This window comes from Castor canadensis, chromosome 9, assembly GCF_047511655.1.
Source record: "Castor canadensis chromosome 9, mCasCan1.hap1v2, whole genome shotgun sequence".
NCBI lineage: Eukaryota > Metazoa > Chordata > Mammalia > Rodentia > Castoridae > Castor > Castor canadensis.
This window is the reverse complement of record NC_133394.1, coordinates 125,779,810-125,798,910: the sequence shown is the minus strand read 5'-3', so window position 1 is coordinate 125,798,910 and position 19,101 is coordinate 125,779,810. Positions and strand designations below refer to the sequence as shown.

The following is a 19,101-nucleotide window of genomic DNA, read 5'->3' as shown; positions in this document are numbered from 1 at the left end:
TAAGCCACCAAGTTTTTGGTGATTTGTTTCATCACTCACAGTGAACTAATATAGTAGGGAAAATGACTATCTTTCAAAAATGACTGTGAAAATTCATGATTTTCTACACAAAGTTCACAGCATAGTGATGACTACATAATCAATATGTTAATATTATTTCAAAACTTTAGAGAAAGCTTCCAAGATGGAAAAGTGCAACCCAGTACAAAAAAATTTCTTAAACTCTGATTAATATCAGACTAGTAAGAAAAGATACCATGCCTACACAAGAAGAACAGCATGCTGTAAAGAGAAAAATTGAGAACATACAGAAATTCTTGGTAATTAAAAACATAATAAAAAGAGACATCTTATAAGAGGAACTCTTTCTCCCAAATAAGATTAATTTAAAAGGTCCAACATCCACCCAGCATTTCTGCTAAGAAAAGATATGAAAAAGAATTTAAAAAATAACTTTTATCAAAACAAATGGATAATGTCAAAGCATGAAAAAGAGAATAAATCTGCAAGCACTACACTGGTAAAATAAAAATAGATATAAAATGTTGGGCTTAAGGATCACCAATTGCATATTACATCTGAATTTGGTAAAAAGAGAAAAGTTAAAATAAAAAGATCAAAAAGAACTTAAGAATTAGAATTTTAGCTCACTGACAATTCAGGTATCTCAAAGGTTTATAAGTAGAAGTAGTAAAAATGGATAAAGAAGGTGTCTGTCAAAACCACAAGTAGAAGAGAATTTCAAAAGAAGCAAGCAATTCTGAAGGACTTCTAGATTGATTCTAAAATCAGAACATAAATGTATACGAGGGTTGAGTCAATAGAATCAGAAATGGTTCAAGGTTAATGAACAAAAGTAACTGAAAAGGTGAACAAACATATGCAAAACTAAAGCCCACACAAAAAATTATGGAATTATTATTACTTTAAATGCATACACTGAGTCAAATTCTGTTATAAATGAACTAAACTGAACACAACTCTGAAAAGTATAGTAGATTATTCAGCTTACTAGAATATTACTAGATGATACCCTGAAAATAAACAACTTGGAAAAAAATGAGTGAATGAAATGGAGATTACTGGCTATAGAAGTGATATGATAGATAGGTTATTATCATAGGTTATTATCAACTGCTGTGATTTTAATTCAGAAAATAACAATGGCAGTCAGAAACTAGTTCCTAAAGATTGGTATATTCTATCTCACTCAATTCTAAAACCACTTTGGGTAGTTCCTAAAAAAGATGCAATACTTATATTCTTCACGAGAGGTTAACAAAACACCCTGAGCTGGGAAGAAGATGTGTCTTTCCAGCTCATTCAGGCTTCCCATTCAGGCTTCTTTCACTAAGTTTTCAAAATTTTGTGCAAATATAAACTGTGTAATTGCTATCAAGTCTCCTAGTGGGTTTTACATTGTTGTGCATTTGAAATTACCGATGTTCCACCCTGCATTTAGCTTATTTTCTCTGAACTACTGCCATCAAAAATATACATACAAAAGAGTTCAAAGGAATGAAGACCAAAAGGAGAGAATGATACTATATGTCAAATTTGACAATTTGTCATTACCAAAATGTTTAATCTTCATCAATCCTTTTTCATTTTCCATTTAAAAAACTAGAACAAGGAGTCTTGCTAACTGAGTAACAAGAAAACCAAGTCACTCCACATATTACATATTTTCAAGACACTGATATAGAAGTTAAATGCTAAAACATTTATGTCATATTCTATAATTTTATTTATCCCTTTATTTTTTGAGACAGTGTCATCCTAGGCATACCATGCTGGCCTTGAACTCACTACATAACCCAGGCTGGCCTCTAACTAACAGTCCTCCTGCCTTAGCCATTGAAGTGTGGGATTACAGGCATGTCCCACCATGCCTGTTCTTTTGATGTAGGCTTTAAGAGTAGAACTAAAAATCTGTAGTTTGCCAAATAAGGTAAAGCACTACATTTGACTTTTCAAATAAGTACGACTACAAAGGAAAACCTAAAATTTTCAGTTTCCCTGATAAAAAGAATTATTTTTGAATTGTCACATCAACAGTCTGTTTCAGGGATCCAGAAATTATATAACTCCTCAAGATGAAAGTTGCTGCCAAGAATAAAATTATACAAGCAACAATCAATTCTGGATTTAAAATATACATGAGAGCTATAGTCATTAAGACTAAGAAGATCTGTAAGTTAAATATAATGAACAAGGTATACTGATTAGGTAATATCCTGTTTGATCACTATCCTGTAGTTACTGTAGGGTATTATTTATGAATGCTCTTCTTTATAGGAAATGCACCCTGAGTACTAAGAGTAAAGATCATGTCAGCAAGTTTTAAGTGATTCTGAAATTAAGTGTGCATAGACAGATACACAGATACACACACATACAAATGCGTGAGTTGCATGTGTACACACATATATGCAAAATATAAGGTAAGACAAAAAGGTAAAATATTAATATTGGGGTTTTATGAATAAAAAGTGCATGGAAATTCTTTGCACTATGTTGTAACTTTCCGGAACTCTTTAAGTCAAAACAGTTAAAAATAAAAAGTTAAAATAAGTTGTCTTTTTAAGACAACTTAGGTGGGAGTGTTTATGAGAAGGAAAAGAAAACAAGACAAAGGTATCACTGGGAGAAACAATGACTAGGTAGAAACCCTGATAGTATAATATTGCTAAATAAAAAGCAGAATCATAACTAATAAAAGCAACTACCGCAGAGGAATCCTTTACAGGTACAGAAAAGAATGCTACAGAGGCACAATCTCTTCTTAGTGGAAGGTGATGTATTATTCTATGACTTTCAAATTCTGAGTCACAGTATAAACACCAAAGCAGTCTATGAAAAAAATCATAGAAAGAATTGAATTTTAAAATTAATAATTATTGCTTATTTCTAAAATATTTAAAAAGGAGACTCAATGCACTAATCAAAGAGGTTTATTAATTTCAAAACAAGACAGTCTAGTATCTAGAATAACCTTCATAAGAGAATAAAACAGATGAGTGAACAACAATCAACACACAGATAAGTACTGGCACAGTTTAGGACTTTTACCCATGTCTTCACTGATAGTCTGTAATCCCATTACAGGGGGTATGTGCTGGGAATGGTATCTGTCAGATGGTCCGTTCAGAGAGTTAGAGGCCTTCAAGAAGGAAGCCACCTTCAGATTAGGATGATAAGAAAAAAATCTCATTTCCCCCAAACAGTTTTTGCAACAACCCACTATGGCTGAGAAGGCGTATTTCAAAAGTAGAAAAAAAAATGCATTCTGAGCTATAGTCATTACAGAACTCTGAGAAAGAACAGGACGAGAAAGTCACAGGAAGGGGAATCCTCCGGAACCCTCTGTGGCTAGAAAATCAGACTATAAGACTATACATGAAGGCAGGAAATAGGAAAAAAGACTTAAGGTTCAAGGCAGAGACCAGGCCCCCAGAGTCTTCCAAGACAGGTGGAATTTGTGCCTCTCTCAGTAGACAAGTGGGAGCTGTTAAAGGCCTTAAACAAACAAACAGTGTCAAATGAATGATGATAAAATCAATGTCATGCAGAATCTAATTATGTAAATTCTAATGAGAAACAAATGACAGATCTTTTTGAAAAGGTGCAAACTCATTTTAAGTTAGAAATGTGGGTTTGAGGAGATTTAGTGATATAGCATTATCGTTTTTATAACCATTCATCAGCTTTTTCTCCACAAGTGAAATGGTCACTTGTCAGAGGTCAGATAGTAGGCACAGATACTACCTTTGAGGACTCAGAATAACAAGACTGTGATAGAAAATCTTGACATCCCTATTGATTTGGGTAGCAATGAAAAGCTTTCGCAAACCATGTTGGATGGTATTGGTCCACTTAGGCCAATCTAGATGTATACCCTTTATTTTCAGAAACGTCAATACCCCCAAAGGATGCCCTCTGCTGCAGAAGTCTTACTGTTACAATTGGCCACTAGAAAATGTTCTCCAAAATAAAATCAGGGCCAAGGAATGAGCAACTCTCAGGACTCAGTTGTTTAGTGGATGGAGCTTGTATGTGAGGTGTAAGTAAAATGGGTGGACTGGTCAGGGAGTTGTTCATTGTTATTCTATTATGATGTTTACATTAGAACAAGGAAGAAAAACACTAATGTAGGATTTGCCCAAACAAGTAAAGAAGTCCACAGGCAATCTTTAAATATGTCTTTAGAGCTGCTGTGCCTGCAGGTGAGCCCTCCATCACTCCTCCTCCTTTTTATCATCATCCCTTCATCATGTTTGTGTCATACACTGTTCCACACATTTTTTCAGTATTAATTCTTTGAATTCTCAGAACAACCCTATTAAGTCATTCCTTGTACCCTTTCCTTGTAGGCCATTTCCTTGTACCCTTTCTCTAAGCCCAGAAGCGGTCACATGTGCCTGACATCAGGGCTGTTGTCGAACCCAGCTACCCTCTTAAACACTGCATTGTCCCTCTGTTGGATCCATACATGTCTGTTTTAAGAATGTCTTAGGGTAGACAGGAAGTCATGCCTCCTACTTCATAAGTGTACAGTAAATCTGAGGTAGGTAAGGGAAAACCATTATTTTCTAAAATCATGTAGCTATTTCTTGATGAAGAATTTCCTAAACCAATGATATTCAGCATCTACTGAAAGTAGGAAAACATGCTGGGTGCAGTGGCTCACACCTGTAATCCTAGTTAGTAGAGAGGTAGAGATTGAGAAGATTGTATTTCAAGGTCAACCAGGTCAAAAATGTAAATAAATAAATTTTAAAAAGTTAGCAAGATCCCATCTAAATCCTGTAAGCTGGATATGGAAGTATACTCTTATAATCCCAACTAAAAGGGAGACACAGGTAAGAGGATCATGGTCCAGGCCAGCCTGGGAAAAAACATAAAACTCTATATGATAAATAATTAAAACAAACAGGGCTGGAGGTATAAACTCAAGGGGTAGAGTACCTGCCAAGCAAGTGTGAGGGCCTGAGCTCCAACCCTCCTATGAACCTCCAAAAAAAAAAAAAAAAGGCAGGAAGAAGAAGGAATCCTTTTCATTTAAATAAATATGTTTCAGCCTTGGAAAACACTTTTAAATTATACATGTCAGGTTTTTCACAGAACAAAATTTTTCAAAATTTGTCAATGTTAATCTTTGAAATTAAATACAAATGGAATGAAATAGAGTAAAGAGAGTTCCCAGTGAACCATATCAAGGTAAGACACCAAGGGAAAAATTGGGTTGAGGGGAAAAACCAGAAAACAAAACTATAATGCTATTATTCAGCTCTGTACTTAGGTTTAGAAAGAGCTATTGATCTCTCTTTTCATGAACACTAAACTGAGAAGAAAAAGGAAAGGAGATTAGTCTTCATAACCAGGAGCGAACAGAACTTCAAATTTGAAAACTTGAACTGACAATTGGCAGCATCTGTAACTGAAGCACCTGTGTTTTCCTCCCAGACTTCTGCCTTCCTCATTCATCCTTGTGATCTATGGCCATCCTGACAAGCACTGATGGAGCAGTGATGCCCAGGTACTTGCCTTTCAGAGCCCAAAGTGACAGTCATACACTAATCTCTATGTCTTTCCAAGTAATTCCTTTTTTCCATAAAGCTGGCATTCAACAGCAGTAACACCACAGCAGAATCTTGAGAGAGAAAAGAAACAAACCCAGAAGTGCATGTTTCTTGATAGTTTGAATTTTTCTTCTTCACTATTAAGAAAGCTCTTTCTGAATAAAAATATTCCTTATGTTATGTATTTTTATTCAATAGTCCCCCTTCTCCTTTTCCATTGCAGGATGCTCAGTGTCTGCCTGGGACTGCAGATGGCATCCAAATGTTTTTCCTATAAATACAAGCTGATGATAAAATTTAAGTTATAAATTAGAAACAGTAAGAAAGTAACAATAACTAACAACAAAACAGAATTATAATAAAAATTTCAAAGTTATGCATTGTTTATTTCTAGAATTTTTTCATTTACTATTTTTGGACCTAGGTTTTTTGGCTAGTAAATGAAACCAATGGGAATATGCTCAAAAACAAAATATTAACATGTGACTTGCATTTCTACACTGTTCATAACTTGATTAAAGAAAAAGTCATTCATTCAACAAATATTTCTCATGTAGCTGCTACATGTCAACACTGTTTATGCACCAAAGATTTTATAATTCTGAACAAGCAAGAAGATGCCAATGCCTTGGTGGGCTTTCACTCCAGAGGGAGGGAGAAATAAAGAGAGGAGAAGGGACCATCTGTATGGGGTAAGCACCATGATGGAAATACACAGCATCCTAGGGAAGAGGACTAATGGAGGAGGACCACAGAGAGGATGGCAGAGAGGCCTCACTGGCTTTTGGGAGTGAATTCATCTCTGAAAGATAAAAAAGGAATCACGTGGGTAGAAGTGACCTCTTTGCAGAGATACCAGCAACTACAAAGGTCCAGGAACAGAGAGGCAGCCGACGCTTCTGAGCACTGGATGTAGAGAAATGCCAGAAGATGAAGAGGAGGCACAGGAAGGTCTTCCAGGTCATGAGGAACAGGTGATAATCTGAAATGGGGTACTGTCCAAGGTTCCCGAGTGATGGAATTACAGGATCCAACATTCTGAAGAAAGGTTTGGAAGAAAGCTGGGGCTGATGTAGGAGGACAAAAAGGTGGGCACTGTAGCATAGGCAGGACCTGATGGAGACTAGGGCTAGGATGATGTCAGTAGAGGTTCTATTTTGAGTTTGAAACTTGCTGGGAAATTTGGAAGATGAAAAGAAGAAAATCAAAGAAAACCTTGTCAGGAGATTATTTTCAAATGAAATCATTTCTAATGTACTCTGTAGCTAAAATCTAATAACTCTCTTTGATATTACTTTTAGAAAAATGTTCCAAATGGGAAAAATTGCTAATTAAATGGGATTACAGTTAGCCCTCTATGTCCATGGATGCCAAACCCATGCACCCAGTCGACTACTGTCAGAAATATTTGAAACATCTGTACCTGTACTGAAGATGTACAGACTTTTTTCTCATCACTATTTCCTAAACAATACAGTATAACAAGTATTTATGTAGCATTTACTTTGTATTAAATATTGTAAAGATTCTGGAGGTGATTTAAAGGATCCAAGAGGAGGTGCATAATTTACATGCAAATACAATGCCATTTTACAGAGGAGATTTGAGCATCCACAGACTTTAGTATCTACAGGGATCCTGGATCCAGTACCCCACAGACACTGAAGAAAACCGTACAAAGAAATACCAGTTTCCGATTTTGTTAAATAAATTTAACCAAAAATTTAGCTATAAAAAAGGAAAGATTTAATTATACCACTGTCTAAAATATTAATTCAGTAATGAATTCAATAAAAAAATCTATTTTAAGAAAATGTTAAAGCAAATGGAAAAATTTGTGAATATACTTTTAGATTGTCAATGCTTATGACATACTGAAAGGGTTTAGGAAAAAAATCTTGAATATCAAATTCCATATTTGATTTTGACAAAAGCGAAGTGATTTGAAGAATGACTCTAAGATCACCTAGTACTTAGAAGAAACAGTGTATAAACTTGGAGATTTATTGACAAGAAAATTATTTGCCTTACTCAATGGCTTTAATAATTGTTATATTCAATTCACAGGTTATTCCAGACTTTTAACATTCTTCTGATCAGTTACTTTTTGACTACATGACAACAGTAGAATATTTTTTTTAAATCTCTGTAAAATTTGTCATTTGTCATTTCTTTCTGGTTAGGCTAAGTAAAGGAAGACCATAAAAATCAATTTGTTGAAAAAACCAAAATTCAACGTATAAAAATATTCTTCCTGCCATACACAATGGTTCATGCCTATAATCTCAGCTACTCAGGAGGCAGAAATGGGAGGACCATGGTTTGGGCCCAGACTGGGCAAAAATTTAGGGAGCCTCATCTCAACCACATGCCTGTTGTCCCAATTACATGGGAGGCCATAGGTAGGTGGATCGTACTCTGAGGCTGACCACAAGCAAGAACGCCAAGACTTTATCCAAAAAATAACTAAAGCAAAAAAGGGCTATGGGGTTGGCTCAAGTGGTATAGTGCCTACTGACTGCCTAGCAAGTGTGAGACCCCAAGTTCAAATACAAGTACTGTCAAAAAGAAAAAAGTTCTTCCATCCTCCATCCTACTATCTCCTGGCTGTCACACTATAATCAAGGCCACAATGGTGACAATAATAATATTACAGCACAAGTGTAAAATTCTGCTGCCTGCTGAGCTCCTTCAATTTTTATGTGAAAACTGGCATACCATCAAGTACCCTACACACTTTTTTGTGAGAACTGTAATAATGAGTGCAAAGTGCCTACTACAGCAGTGCTTTACATACAGTACTTGTTCACTAAAGGACAGGTATTTTTTAGGAGTATTAGATAATCCTAATATGATTCTCCTTTGGGATTTTTTTGTTTTTGAAATACAGGCACAGCATACCTAATCAGAAAATCTAAAATCTAAAGTGTTCTAAAATCTGTTTTGAGTGTTGACCCAACACTCAAAAAGGTTAGAATTTTGTATTGGGGATTTTTTTCCTTAGGGATGCTCAAGTGGTAAATCTATTCAAATATCCCCCCTCACAAAAAAATCTGAAATCTGAACACTTCTGACCACAGGCATTTCTGAAAAGGGTTACTTAACATGTACAGAATTTATACTGAAATAATCACGTCAGATGTACAAGTACCAGGGTTAACAATCAAATGTGAATTTTTATGCTACCATTCCTTTGATTGTGTCATTTGGCTGAATTATAATACCTAGGGAATGAACACTGAGCCACTGAGCCAATCAGCACCCACTACCAGTTGGCCTACACGGCTTAATCACTCACATGTCCTTTGTACCAATAAGGGAGGTGTCACTTTATATTTTCTTGACTATATTTCTCAAATTAGTTCAAATGTATGTGACATTCATGTGACCTGCGTCTTACTCACTGTTATTTTCCTAATGCCTAGCACAGGCCAGACAGAAGAATAAAGAGATAAAAGGCCCATTGTGCCACTACATAGATCATTTCTCATATCCACAACATTTGTTGAATCAAAATGATTCCCATCCTTTTTTTTAGAAACCATACTTGTTTCATTTTACTTAAACACACACACACACACTCTTTCTCTCTCTCTCTCTCTCACAAACACACACACACACACACACACACATCCTCCTAATCAGGACAAATTCACATCCTATCACTTAGTACTCTGATTGAATGTACGCCAGGTTGATCATCCCTATTTTGAATATCCAGAATCCAAAAACCTTTTGAGCACCAACAGGATGCCACAATGGGGGAAATTCCTTGCCATGAAACAAAGTTACCAAAAATATTGAATGCTGTCTTCGAGCTAGCTGTTGTTGAATGTGTATGAAAAACATAAATCAACTTCGTGTTTAGACTTGGATCCCATTCCCAAGTATTTGTAAATATATCAAAATTAAAAAAAAGATCTAGAATCCAAACTCTAAAACACTTCTGGTCCCAAATATTTCAGATAAGGGAGACTCAGCCTATATTGAAAACCTGCCAGTTTTCCCTATGTGTTCAGACTTATGTATATTATGTCACCAGTTGAAGTACCCATTCCTAAGGTAAGGGTCTGAATTTTATGTTTTTGAGAATGACCCTTAAAACCCGAAAAAGAATCAGTTGGCTCATAAGGTAGACATCAGTGAATTCTCAACAGAATTCACTCACCCTTCCAACTCGGTGGTAAAACTGCTACAGTACATGAAATAGTATCTGTGCCTAGAAACATTTATAAATCCTCAAAAAATACCTTTCTACTGCAAGAGCAAATCTAACATCTTGAGGGGGAAAATCAAAATTTAAACCTAATTGTTTTGATAATGGAATGTAGTTTCATTCAGTAACAAAAATCTAAAAGAAGCCAAAAAAGATACCTTCAAGCAGCTTTTTCTCTGAAGAGATTTTAGAAGCAGCAGCAGAAGCTTGATACAAGAAGTCACAGAGGAACGCGGACTGGGCTGCCTCCTGACTTGACCCACCCTCAGAATGAATGTCATGTTGAGGGAAGTCTAGAAAAGTTAAATACCAATTTAAAATCCAAAACGTAAACAACTTGTCCCTTTGTATGTGAACATTCAGGTGAGTTTTGAGCTACAGGAAAAACTTCAAATTTACCACCGAATAAATATAGATTGATGTTATTTTGCATAAAATTTGCAAGTAAACGCTTAAGTCATTTTCATTATTCATATGTGAAAATCGGATTTAATTCTGGTGGAGATGATTATGTGGGATTAACTATTTGATATGAAAGGGTATTTTGGTAATTACGTTTTTCTTCATTCTGATGGTTTTTCTTTCTTAGTTGAAAATTAAACAGATTTGTGCTTCACTCCTTTTTGGGATATATCAGAGAAAAGCAGGCAGGTTAACGCAGGGCTGTAGACAAACCTGAGAATTTGTTGTGGTAGAGAAATTCCATTTGCAGGCTCTGTCCAGCCTTCTTGGCCAGCAGGTAGGGGGTGCTATGCACAGGATCTCCAGTAGCACACATGACATCTGCGCCACTGAACAGCAGGGTCATTGTTTCCAGCACATCGGGTTTCACTACAGCAGCACACAAAGCCTAGGCATCAAAAGGAGATACATCCTTTAAGGGAAGTAAATATGCTTCTAGCTATTAAAAGAAATGCAAGTGTGACAGTTTCCTTATGAGATGAAGCTACGATCCTTTTTCTTCTAAGAAGGCTAATAGTAACTGCTCTGAACAAGGCAATAGATGCAAAAGGCCTAATTTGTATGATTTAAATTACAGCCCAAGACCTGCAGGTCTCAATTTACTGTTTTGTTGCTTCCAAATCTATCACAGCTGCTTTCAAAGATATTTCTATAGTTTTACACTACGTAATGGCTGTATGCTAAGAAAATCCAAAATATTTCACAGGTAATAATGAAGTTTCCACTAAATGATTTGCCCTATGAATGTTGTTAATGTGTCTTGTTCAACCTAATCAAGAGCTAAGAATAATTATCAACTGTGCTTTGGTAATTTGAAACATAACTGCAAAGGAAATTCAGTATCTTTCCTTTTGGTAATAGGAGAGGCTGAGGCAGAAAAGTAAGCCAGAGGAAATAGAAAAAATTAACTTAGGTTATATATCATCCTTGTACAAAGAATAGCAAAAAAAAAAAAAAAAAAAAAAAAAAAAAAAAGAGCAGGAATTGCCTCTTTTTTTTTTTCCTTTCTCTCTTACCTCCTCTGATCCTTTCTTTCTATTTTATGCCAGCCCTCACACCTCATTTTATTGGCTTCCCAATAAAATGTGGCTCCACTTGGATTTTTAGCCCACCACTTTACCTCCTCCCTGACAAGCTACACCTGGAGAGGTCACTGGTGAACGTGCCCTCTGTATGCAGTCTCAGAATGATAGTGCAACAGTTGTCCCCATTGGGGGCTCAGAGCATACAGCCAGGAAATTCCAGCACACATTCACACTTTCTACACCAAAGGACAACTGTTCAAAAAGTACTTATCTTTTCAAACATAGTCTAGCTGACCTCTAGAAATTCCTTCAACTAAAATTAGGAAGCCTCAATTTTCATACCTGATTTTGTACTAATCGGTTAGGTATCCTTGCGCAAATCTAAAGGGAATGAGTTTTTCCTCACATACAAAATGCAGGTGATGGAAAAGAGAATGCCTTCCATCCATTCCACTCTGATGGTCTCCAACACTTACTCGATGCCTCTCATCTTCTCTCTCATCATCCTAATCTTTCCTTTCACAGGACACTATATTTGCTATTGCATATTTATTGGACTCTAGATGCTTCTGATCAGTCTATCTGTCATTCCCATAAACAAAAGAAGTTCTTTTTAACACAACTATATTCCAGCACCAAAAAGAGGACTCAGCAATTGTCAAGTGTACAATGAAAGTAACAGAAACAATGTTTATGAAAATACCCACTGACACTAAGATGCCACCTTCAAAAAGTCCAATGTAGAAGTAAGTCCCAATAGGTAAACTTTCTTAAAATATTTTGAAGGAATATATAATTGCTAGTATTTAATTTAAAATTTGTCTAATGTCTTAGTTCATGGACACTGGGTGGGGTGAAAGACAGGACCTTACTTGAGGACATCAATTACTCACTGACTACAGTCATATTATCACACAACAAGTGAAGGAATCGGGGAAAACAAAATGGCTTTGTTCTCCATGCTCACCACTTGCCTGCCCAAATCTGCAGTTTACAAATTATTTATGGACTTCTGATATTCAGAATTAGATTAAACATAAAATATAGGTCTATGATATTATTCCACGAATGTCTCATGCAATTGGTCAGTTATTTTAATAGTGCAATTACTACTAAACACTATGAAAACACTACCCCCAAACAAAATTAACCATCTAACAAAAAATCTAACTGTTGGGTTCCTGCCATCTTGTCCCACCTCCCAGGCTCTTCCCCACTTTAGGGACCCCTACTGAGTTGTGCATTCTTGGTGCACTATTATTTTAAAATTAGTTTGTGAGCCTACTTTACTAATACCAAGTCCATACAAAAAAGAACGACTTGTTTTAGGAAAACCAAGCCAATAGAGTAACACAAATCAATTTTACAGATCTCATATTTTCAAATATAGACAATGGTCTTTATTTTCCAAAATGTTCACATAATGCTACTTACCTAGACATCTTTTTCCAACAAGCATAACCATTAAAAACAGTAAAGAACTAAGAACCATGAAAAAATAATTTGAATATTAAAAGTTGGTATAAAAAGGAAGATTTTTAAATACCTATCTATACAAAAGTCTCATAACACACAACAGATAAAGCAGAAATATAGAAAAAGAAGGGGTAGGAGGTATTTAACAAAATCCTTTGCCATACTGCCAAAATACGAAACCAATAGCATGAAACAGGCATAAAAAGCAACATAATCACTTAGCCAAAACCAAATACCATGACTTCAAATCAATTCCAACTAGCCAACTGCAATCTGTAAAAATAAACTGACTACATGATTCAACTTCGGTGACACCCAGAAAAATAAAACATCATGTTACAATGTCCTGTCTGTGAAACAGGGAAAAGGTGTCAGTTTTAAGAATAATGGATATGGGTCTGACATGGATAGGAACTTCGGGTCTGGAGGAAGAGTTTATATACTATTGCTGATGAATCCTTAAGTGGACAATGGAGAAAATCATACCAAGATGTCACAAAAGAACATAAAATAATCTGAAACACTCTAAAAAAACCTTATCAGGTTTTTTTCTTCTTAGTAAGATTCTTAGCCTATGTTTAAAAAGACATTAAACTCCATGTCTACTATTATGTTTTACTGAATACCTTATTTAATTCTTCTTTGGTTAGAGATGCCAAAAGAGTCTTTCTGAATTTTCCTTCCTTGTATTTCTGAGTAATAAAGCTTTTTCTTTTTTCTACTGGTGAGTCCATGTGTAATTCTTCATCCTTTTGAAGGTTACCAGCCCAAAAGTCATTTGCTCTTTTGTTTCCAATGACAATAAAAAGCTGAAATGTCAAAAAAAATTACAAAACATATCAGTCCAGAAAATGTATTTGAAACTGCAAGAAACAGATTCACATTATAAGTTTATGCATAACTTAGTATAAAATATAAAAGAACACATAAAAGACTGAACTCTTTCAGGAAAATGAAATATCAAAGCAGATAGTATAGCTATTTTTAATCCAGCTTCACTGCTCTAAATAATGGCAAAACATTAGCTTAGAAAGAAATTGCAAGCCACACAAATTACAGCAAAAACAGTCTTATTTTTTAAAACCCATACTGAGACAGATTCTTTTAAAATGGTTGAGTAGGTGGGCTAATGCTGTCTAGAGTGAGCAGTGGTAGAACAGGAACAGAAAATGGAGATTAGGGACAGCAAATCAGACTTAATCACAATTAGCAACCAAAACAAAGAACAGTAAATTTTGTCCAATGTTTGCATTCACTTTTCTAATATTTTAACATGCTGGGTTTAAGAGAGAGTTCTCACTTTCATAAAACCCGTCAAGCCTTTACATCGTTATTACTCTAAAGCTCTTTGTAATTTTTTTTATTTTTAAAATAACTGTCTCATTTAGGAAGCCTTTTGAAAGAGACTTCCTGCTATCAAACAGGCTATAAGCCATTTCATAATGTGATGAGAACTTTACTAAAGAACTTTTAAGTAAATTCATCCCACACTGCACTGCTACCACTTCAACAGGACTTACTTCGATGAGTTCATTGCTCCAAATGCTGGCATCCATTTTTAGACTTCTAACCTTGGAATCTTTTGGTCCCAAAGATCTATGCTGTCCTGAAGTATAAAAAAATACATATTTATTTTAATTTGTATGTGAACTCATTCTTTTTTTTTTTAAATGTGTACATGTATGTGTGTTTGTGTGTATATCTTCTTGACCTAAAACACACCAATACCTTCTTTTTTAAATATTCATATCATTAAGGGTAGTCATGGCAATTACACAAAAATTATAACCAACCACAATGAAGATAACCATAACCAGCTCCATATCCCCCACCCCACATTGGCTATTAGCTAAAAATCACTGAAAACCTTTTATAATAGGTCTGTTCAAATCACTGAAAATCTCTTATAATAGGTCTGTTTAATGGTAAAGGAAAACCTTTACCATTCCTTTACCATTAAAGGCAGCAGCTAAGACCCTAAGAAATAGGTACTTAGAAATCTGATGAGTATTCTTTATTCCACTGTTCCATCTGAAGGGAACAGAAGTGCTGCATTTTATTATCATCAATTCAATTGTGATAAATAAATCAACATTCAGTCATAACTGATGCCCTAGCATATGCCTGAAGCCACACTGAGAAGGAAAAGTTACATAAGACATGGTGCTTGATCTTAAGGACCCTTTGCCTTAGTAGCAGTGAAAATTCACTACACTCTACCCTGTGTAGGAGGTTCTTTTCCTCTTTTCTTGAAGGTAACACCTCAAGCCCTAGAACTCCAGGGATTTGCATTGTTTTGGATTTTTAAAGGATATCTAAAGGCAATACTTAAAAGGAGAAAATTTAGAAGCCTATAGCAAAAGCTGAAGGTACTGGTAGAATAGCCAAGGCAAGAAAGTGTAAGATCTGAGTTTTAGCAGCAGGAGGAGAAACAAAGTGGACAGGACAGATCCTAAGAAGGTGAGAAAATAAAACCAGTAGTGGGATGTGGCAGGCTTCAAGGAAAGTGGAAAAGTCAAGAAGATCTCTTAGGTTTTCATGTTGAATTTAAGAGAAGAAGACAGTATAGCATCTAACATAAGAAATATATGAAAATGTGTAGTTTTGTGTACTGGGCTGGAGGCAGCAAGAACAGTTCCATTTCTGATGTCATTTTTGAGGTATTTTTGGCAAGTCTAAGCAGGGATTCCAGAAGGCAGTAGGTAGATAATTATAAGAGTTTGGTTTTCAACTGGGTGAGAATCATCTGCTTAAAAATGAGTGTGGAATTCAAGTAATAAATAACACCAGAAAGAGCAGAGTCAAAGAATGGAGGATGTAACTAAGGGAACACATGGATTTCCCTAGCGTGATGAGAGGCAGTCTGAACAAGGCTGGCCAGAAGGTAGTATGAGCAGAGGTGTTGTGTAAGTCAAGGGAGGACAGATGTCATTGAGAAACACATTTGCCAAGGTCTCAAATATGACAGAGAAGACATTAAAGATAGGAATGGACCACACAGAAATTGAGAGGTAAAGTAGATTGATAAATGCGGTGGAAATATTTTTATTAGAGTAGAAAGAAAAGAAGGCTCATTACATAATGCTGAAGGAAAGCAAAGAAGTTAAAGGGATGAAGAAAACCTGTGAAGGCTAGTTCACAGTCTGGAAAGCAGCTCATCTATGAAAGATAAAAAGGACTGAGAATGAGGGAATGAAAGGTTTTCAAAAAGCTTGATGGTGTTAACAAGTCTGAGTTATGAAAGTTTATGTAATGAAACAGAAGAAATCATGGCTAAATACTCACTGAAGACAGTACATTAGTGAGGAACTGAGGGTCCTAAGAGAGAAGGAAAGGGAGCACAAGTGGAAGAATAACTTGAGACAACACAAAGTTATCTCTTCCAGTGACACTGGAAAGTGTCGTTGAATGAAAAAGGACAAAGTAGAGGGTGACCAGCTATTGTTTTTCATTGGTATGACTGTGAGAACAGTCACTATTGTGAGGAAATCTATCTTAGCATGATGAGAAATATGGTGGAATAGAGGTCTAGAAAACACTAAGGGTTCAGGTAACTACTGTGGGTACACTGCTCAGTGTCTGTTCTCTGGCTCCCTTAGAAGTTCCTCTCCTCTAGTGTGTCATTAAACCTTGTAGTCAACTCTACTCCTGCACTTATCATATTCTATCGTAACTACTACGGAGATATTTCTGGAGGTAATATCATGTCATGTATCTTTGTAATTCCCCACATCTGCACAGTAGCTGATATTCTAGGTGAATTGTGAGTGTGTGTGTGTGTGTGTGTGTGTGTGTGTCTGTCTCTCTATAGGTTGGGGGAAGAGGGAAGATACTCCTGAAAAACGAAGTAAAGTTTGGATTGTGGTTAACTTTCCCTAAGACCTTTATAACTATTAGAGGTTATTTCTATAGCTGGGTCCATTTCCCTCCACTCATTTGAATAAAAGTCTGAGCTCCCAAATACATAAAAGTCAGGCAGTCAGGTATAAGGTCACAATAAGAAAACCAGTCATAGTATTGGTAATTTAGATAAGTAACAATACTTTTGTGAAATGCTTCTACTTAAAATTCATATTATAAGAGATACTAAATCCACTATATGAAGTTTAGAGCTCAGAACAACCCTGATATAAAAAATACATCATAAAAAATGAACTGAGAATCATATATAAATCTTCATGCAAAGATTTAAGCTTGTTCAAAGATTTCAACATAATTTTAAAATCTGTACATGAGCCAGAAGACACAAAATATGATTACATGCTTAAAAATCAATTCCTACATCTGAGTCCTGCATGAGAGAAGTTTAGAATTACATGGTATTTCTAAATTGGGTTTAAATGTAATAAGCTTTCCCTGGTTTTACTTTTCACAACCATTAGCCAGAACACATTATATATGGTGACAGAGAGCAGTCAGTGCGAAGCTGCCCCAGAGCAGTGATGAGCATAACTCATCACTAATTACCTGCGCACTTCTTACAAATGACAACACAGAGATTGATGGAGGCCCAGTCAGGATCCGGGGCTTTACAATCTGCACAGCTCCTGTTGGACTCATTGAACCAAATCTTCTCAGCTACTTCATAATCAGAGAGAGTTTCTGCTATCGATTGCTGCACAGCTTCAATCCAATCTTGTTTCTCTTTTTCAGACTCGGCTGTGAAGCTGAAACAATTAACGTTTCTGCATTATCCATCTCCCTTGTAAAGGCCAATTAAGCAGTATGTTCAGTTTGCATATTCATTTCACTCACAAATTAAACAGCAGCTGAAAATTATGCCTGCCAGGCAGTTTTCAATTGTCTTTTCTGTTAAAAATCATCTAATTTAACAAATCGTTTTCTTTTCCTTTTAAATTTCCATATTGCTGATGACTTTGTTTACGTCTCTGGAAACAAAATTATCATACACATTTTTCTGACCAACGAATAAAAAAACTGCCTTATTAGGTCAAAAGCTTAAAAGAGAGGCCATGTTTCTTAAACAATGGTTATATAACAATCAATGGAAGTTTGGCAAGAGTTCCGAGTCTATTGGAACTATTTTGCTAGGCAAGTATGCTATGATAGTCTGAAACTAAAATTACCAAAACACCCACCAGAAATTTTGATTTTTTTTTCGGACTTAAAAACAGACTTTTTTAAATTAGAAGAATGTCCAGATGGCTTTAAGAGACTGAGAAGCCAGACATGTTTTAAGTGGGTACTATTCTAACAGATTTCTAACTCATTTTTAGTCATGTACTGACTTCTTAGCATTTATTGGATACTTAGCTGAAACAATAAAACATTAAGCAGCAGTTCACTTCAAAGAAATTCACTGATTACCCATTTTTTGCATGTGCAACTACCACACATGTCATGGAACATTCTCAATGCTCCATCAATAACCCACAAAACAATTCCTCACATTAAAATTTTCTATTCTAAAAATTAAATGCTTTGAAATACAATGACAATAATAGATGGCTAACATATTCTAAATAATATGTAAAAATAGGAAGTGAACTATGTGTGCAATATTTCCTAAAGCACTTTAGGATTCCATCATCACTGTAGTATTACCAAAATTCTTAAGTGATTTCAAGTGGTTAGATTAAGAATCTAGATTTTTAGTTGAGGCTAGAATCTGCCAGGGTTTGTTGTTTCATTTATTTTGCAATACTGGGAATGGAACCCTGGGTTTCATGCATGCTAGGCAACTGCTGTACTACTGAACAAATGCCCCTAGCCCAGAATCCGCATGTGTGAAAATAAAGTTTGTTATTCTTGACTTAATCATTTCTTTCTCCAAATTTGCGCCAGTGATCGTACTTTGATAGACAAAATATGTTACACATTTAGCAGTATCTGTGATATTGCTAAGTAATATTTGGTCCTTCAAAGGCCTAGAACAATTGACTCTGACCTGCACAAAACACGGAAGTGTGTTGATTATTTATGACAAAAGAATCAATGTAGCTTCAATTCACGAGATTGATTTATGTCTACTCCCTGTACTAAAGCTATGGAATTATTATAGATTATTAAAACATACTAAGTAATTTAAATTTTGTTTTAAATTGACATAAAAATGCAATTATTAGAATATCATAATATATTATATATAATGAAATTCTAAAATATTTTGATCAATAACTTTATGTGACCCATTAAACTCAGTAGCTTTTTGAACTGAGTTCCTAGAGGAAACCACATAAAGAAACTGTAATTAGGAATTGATCTTAATAAAGGATTATATTTGATTAGGCTAAAACAAGGTAAATATAACTTAAAGACAATATTATACATTCTTTTTATTTCATTCTTTCTAAATGTGAAGGAATGTTACATATTTATT

At 35.3% G+C, this 19,101-nt stretch overlaps 1 protein-coding gene across 7 annotated transcripts in view; it reads right to left on the bottom strand.

Annotated features, from left to right (window-relative positions):
- Arap2 (ArfGAP with RhoGAP domain, ankyrin repeat and PH domain 2) overlaps positions 1-19,101 on the bottom strand; it is a 235,389-nt gene that overhangs the window by 93,503 nt on the left and 122,785 nt on the right. For all 7 annotated transcript variants that reach the window (XM_074042487.1, XM_074042484.1, XM_074042483.1 and 4 more), the window contains 5 exons: positions 17,229-17,428; positions 14,282-14,367; positions 13,388-13,570; positions 10,474-10,648; positions 9,957-10,091 (listed from right to left, as the gene is read on the bottom strand). In XM_074042487.1, the coding sequence (XP_073898588.1) occupies positions 9,957-10,091; positions 10,474-10,648; positions 13,388-13,570; positions 14,282-14,367; positions 17,229-17,428 (779 nt within the window). The remainder of the gene's footprint in view (positions 1-9,956; positions 10,092-10,473; positions 10,649-13,387; positions 13,571-14,281; positions 14,368-17,228; positions 17,429-19,101) is intronic.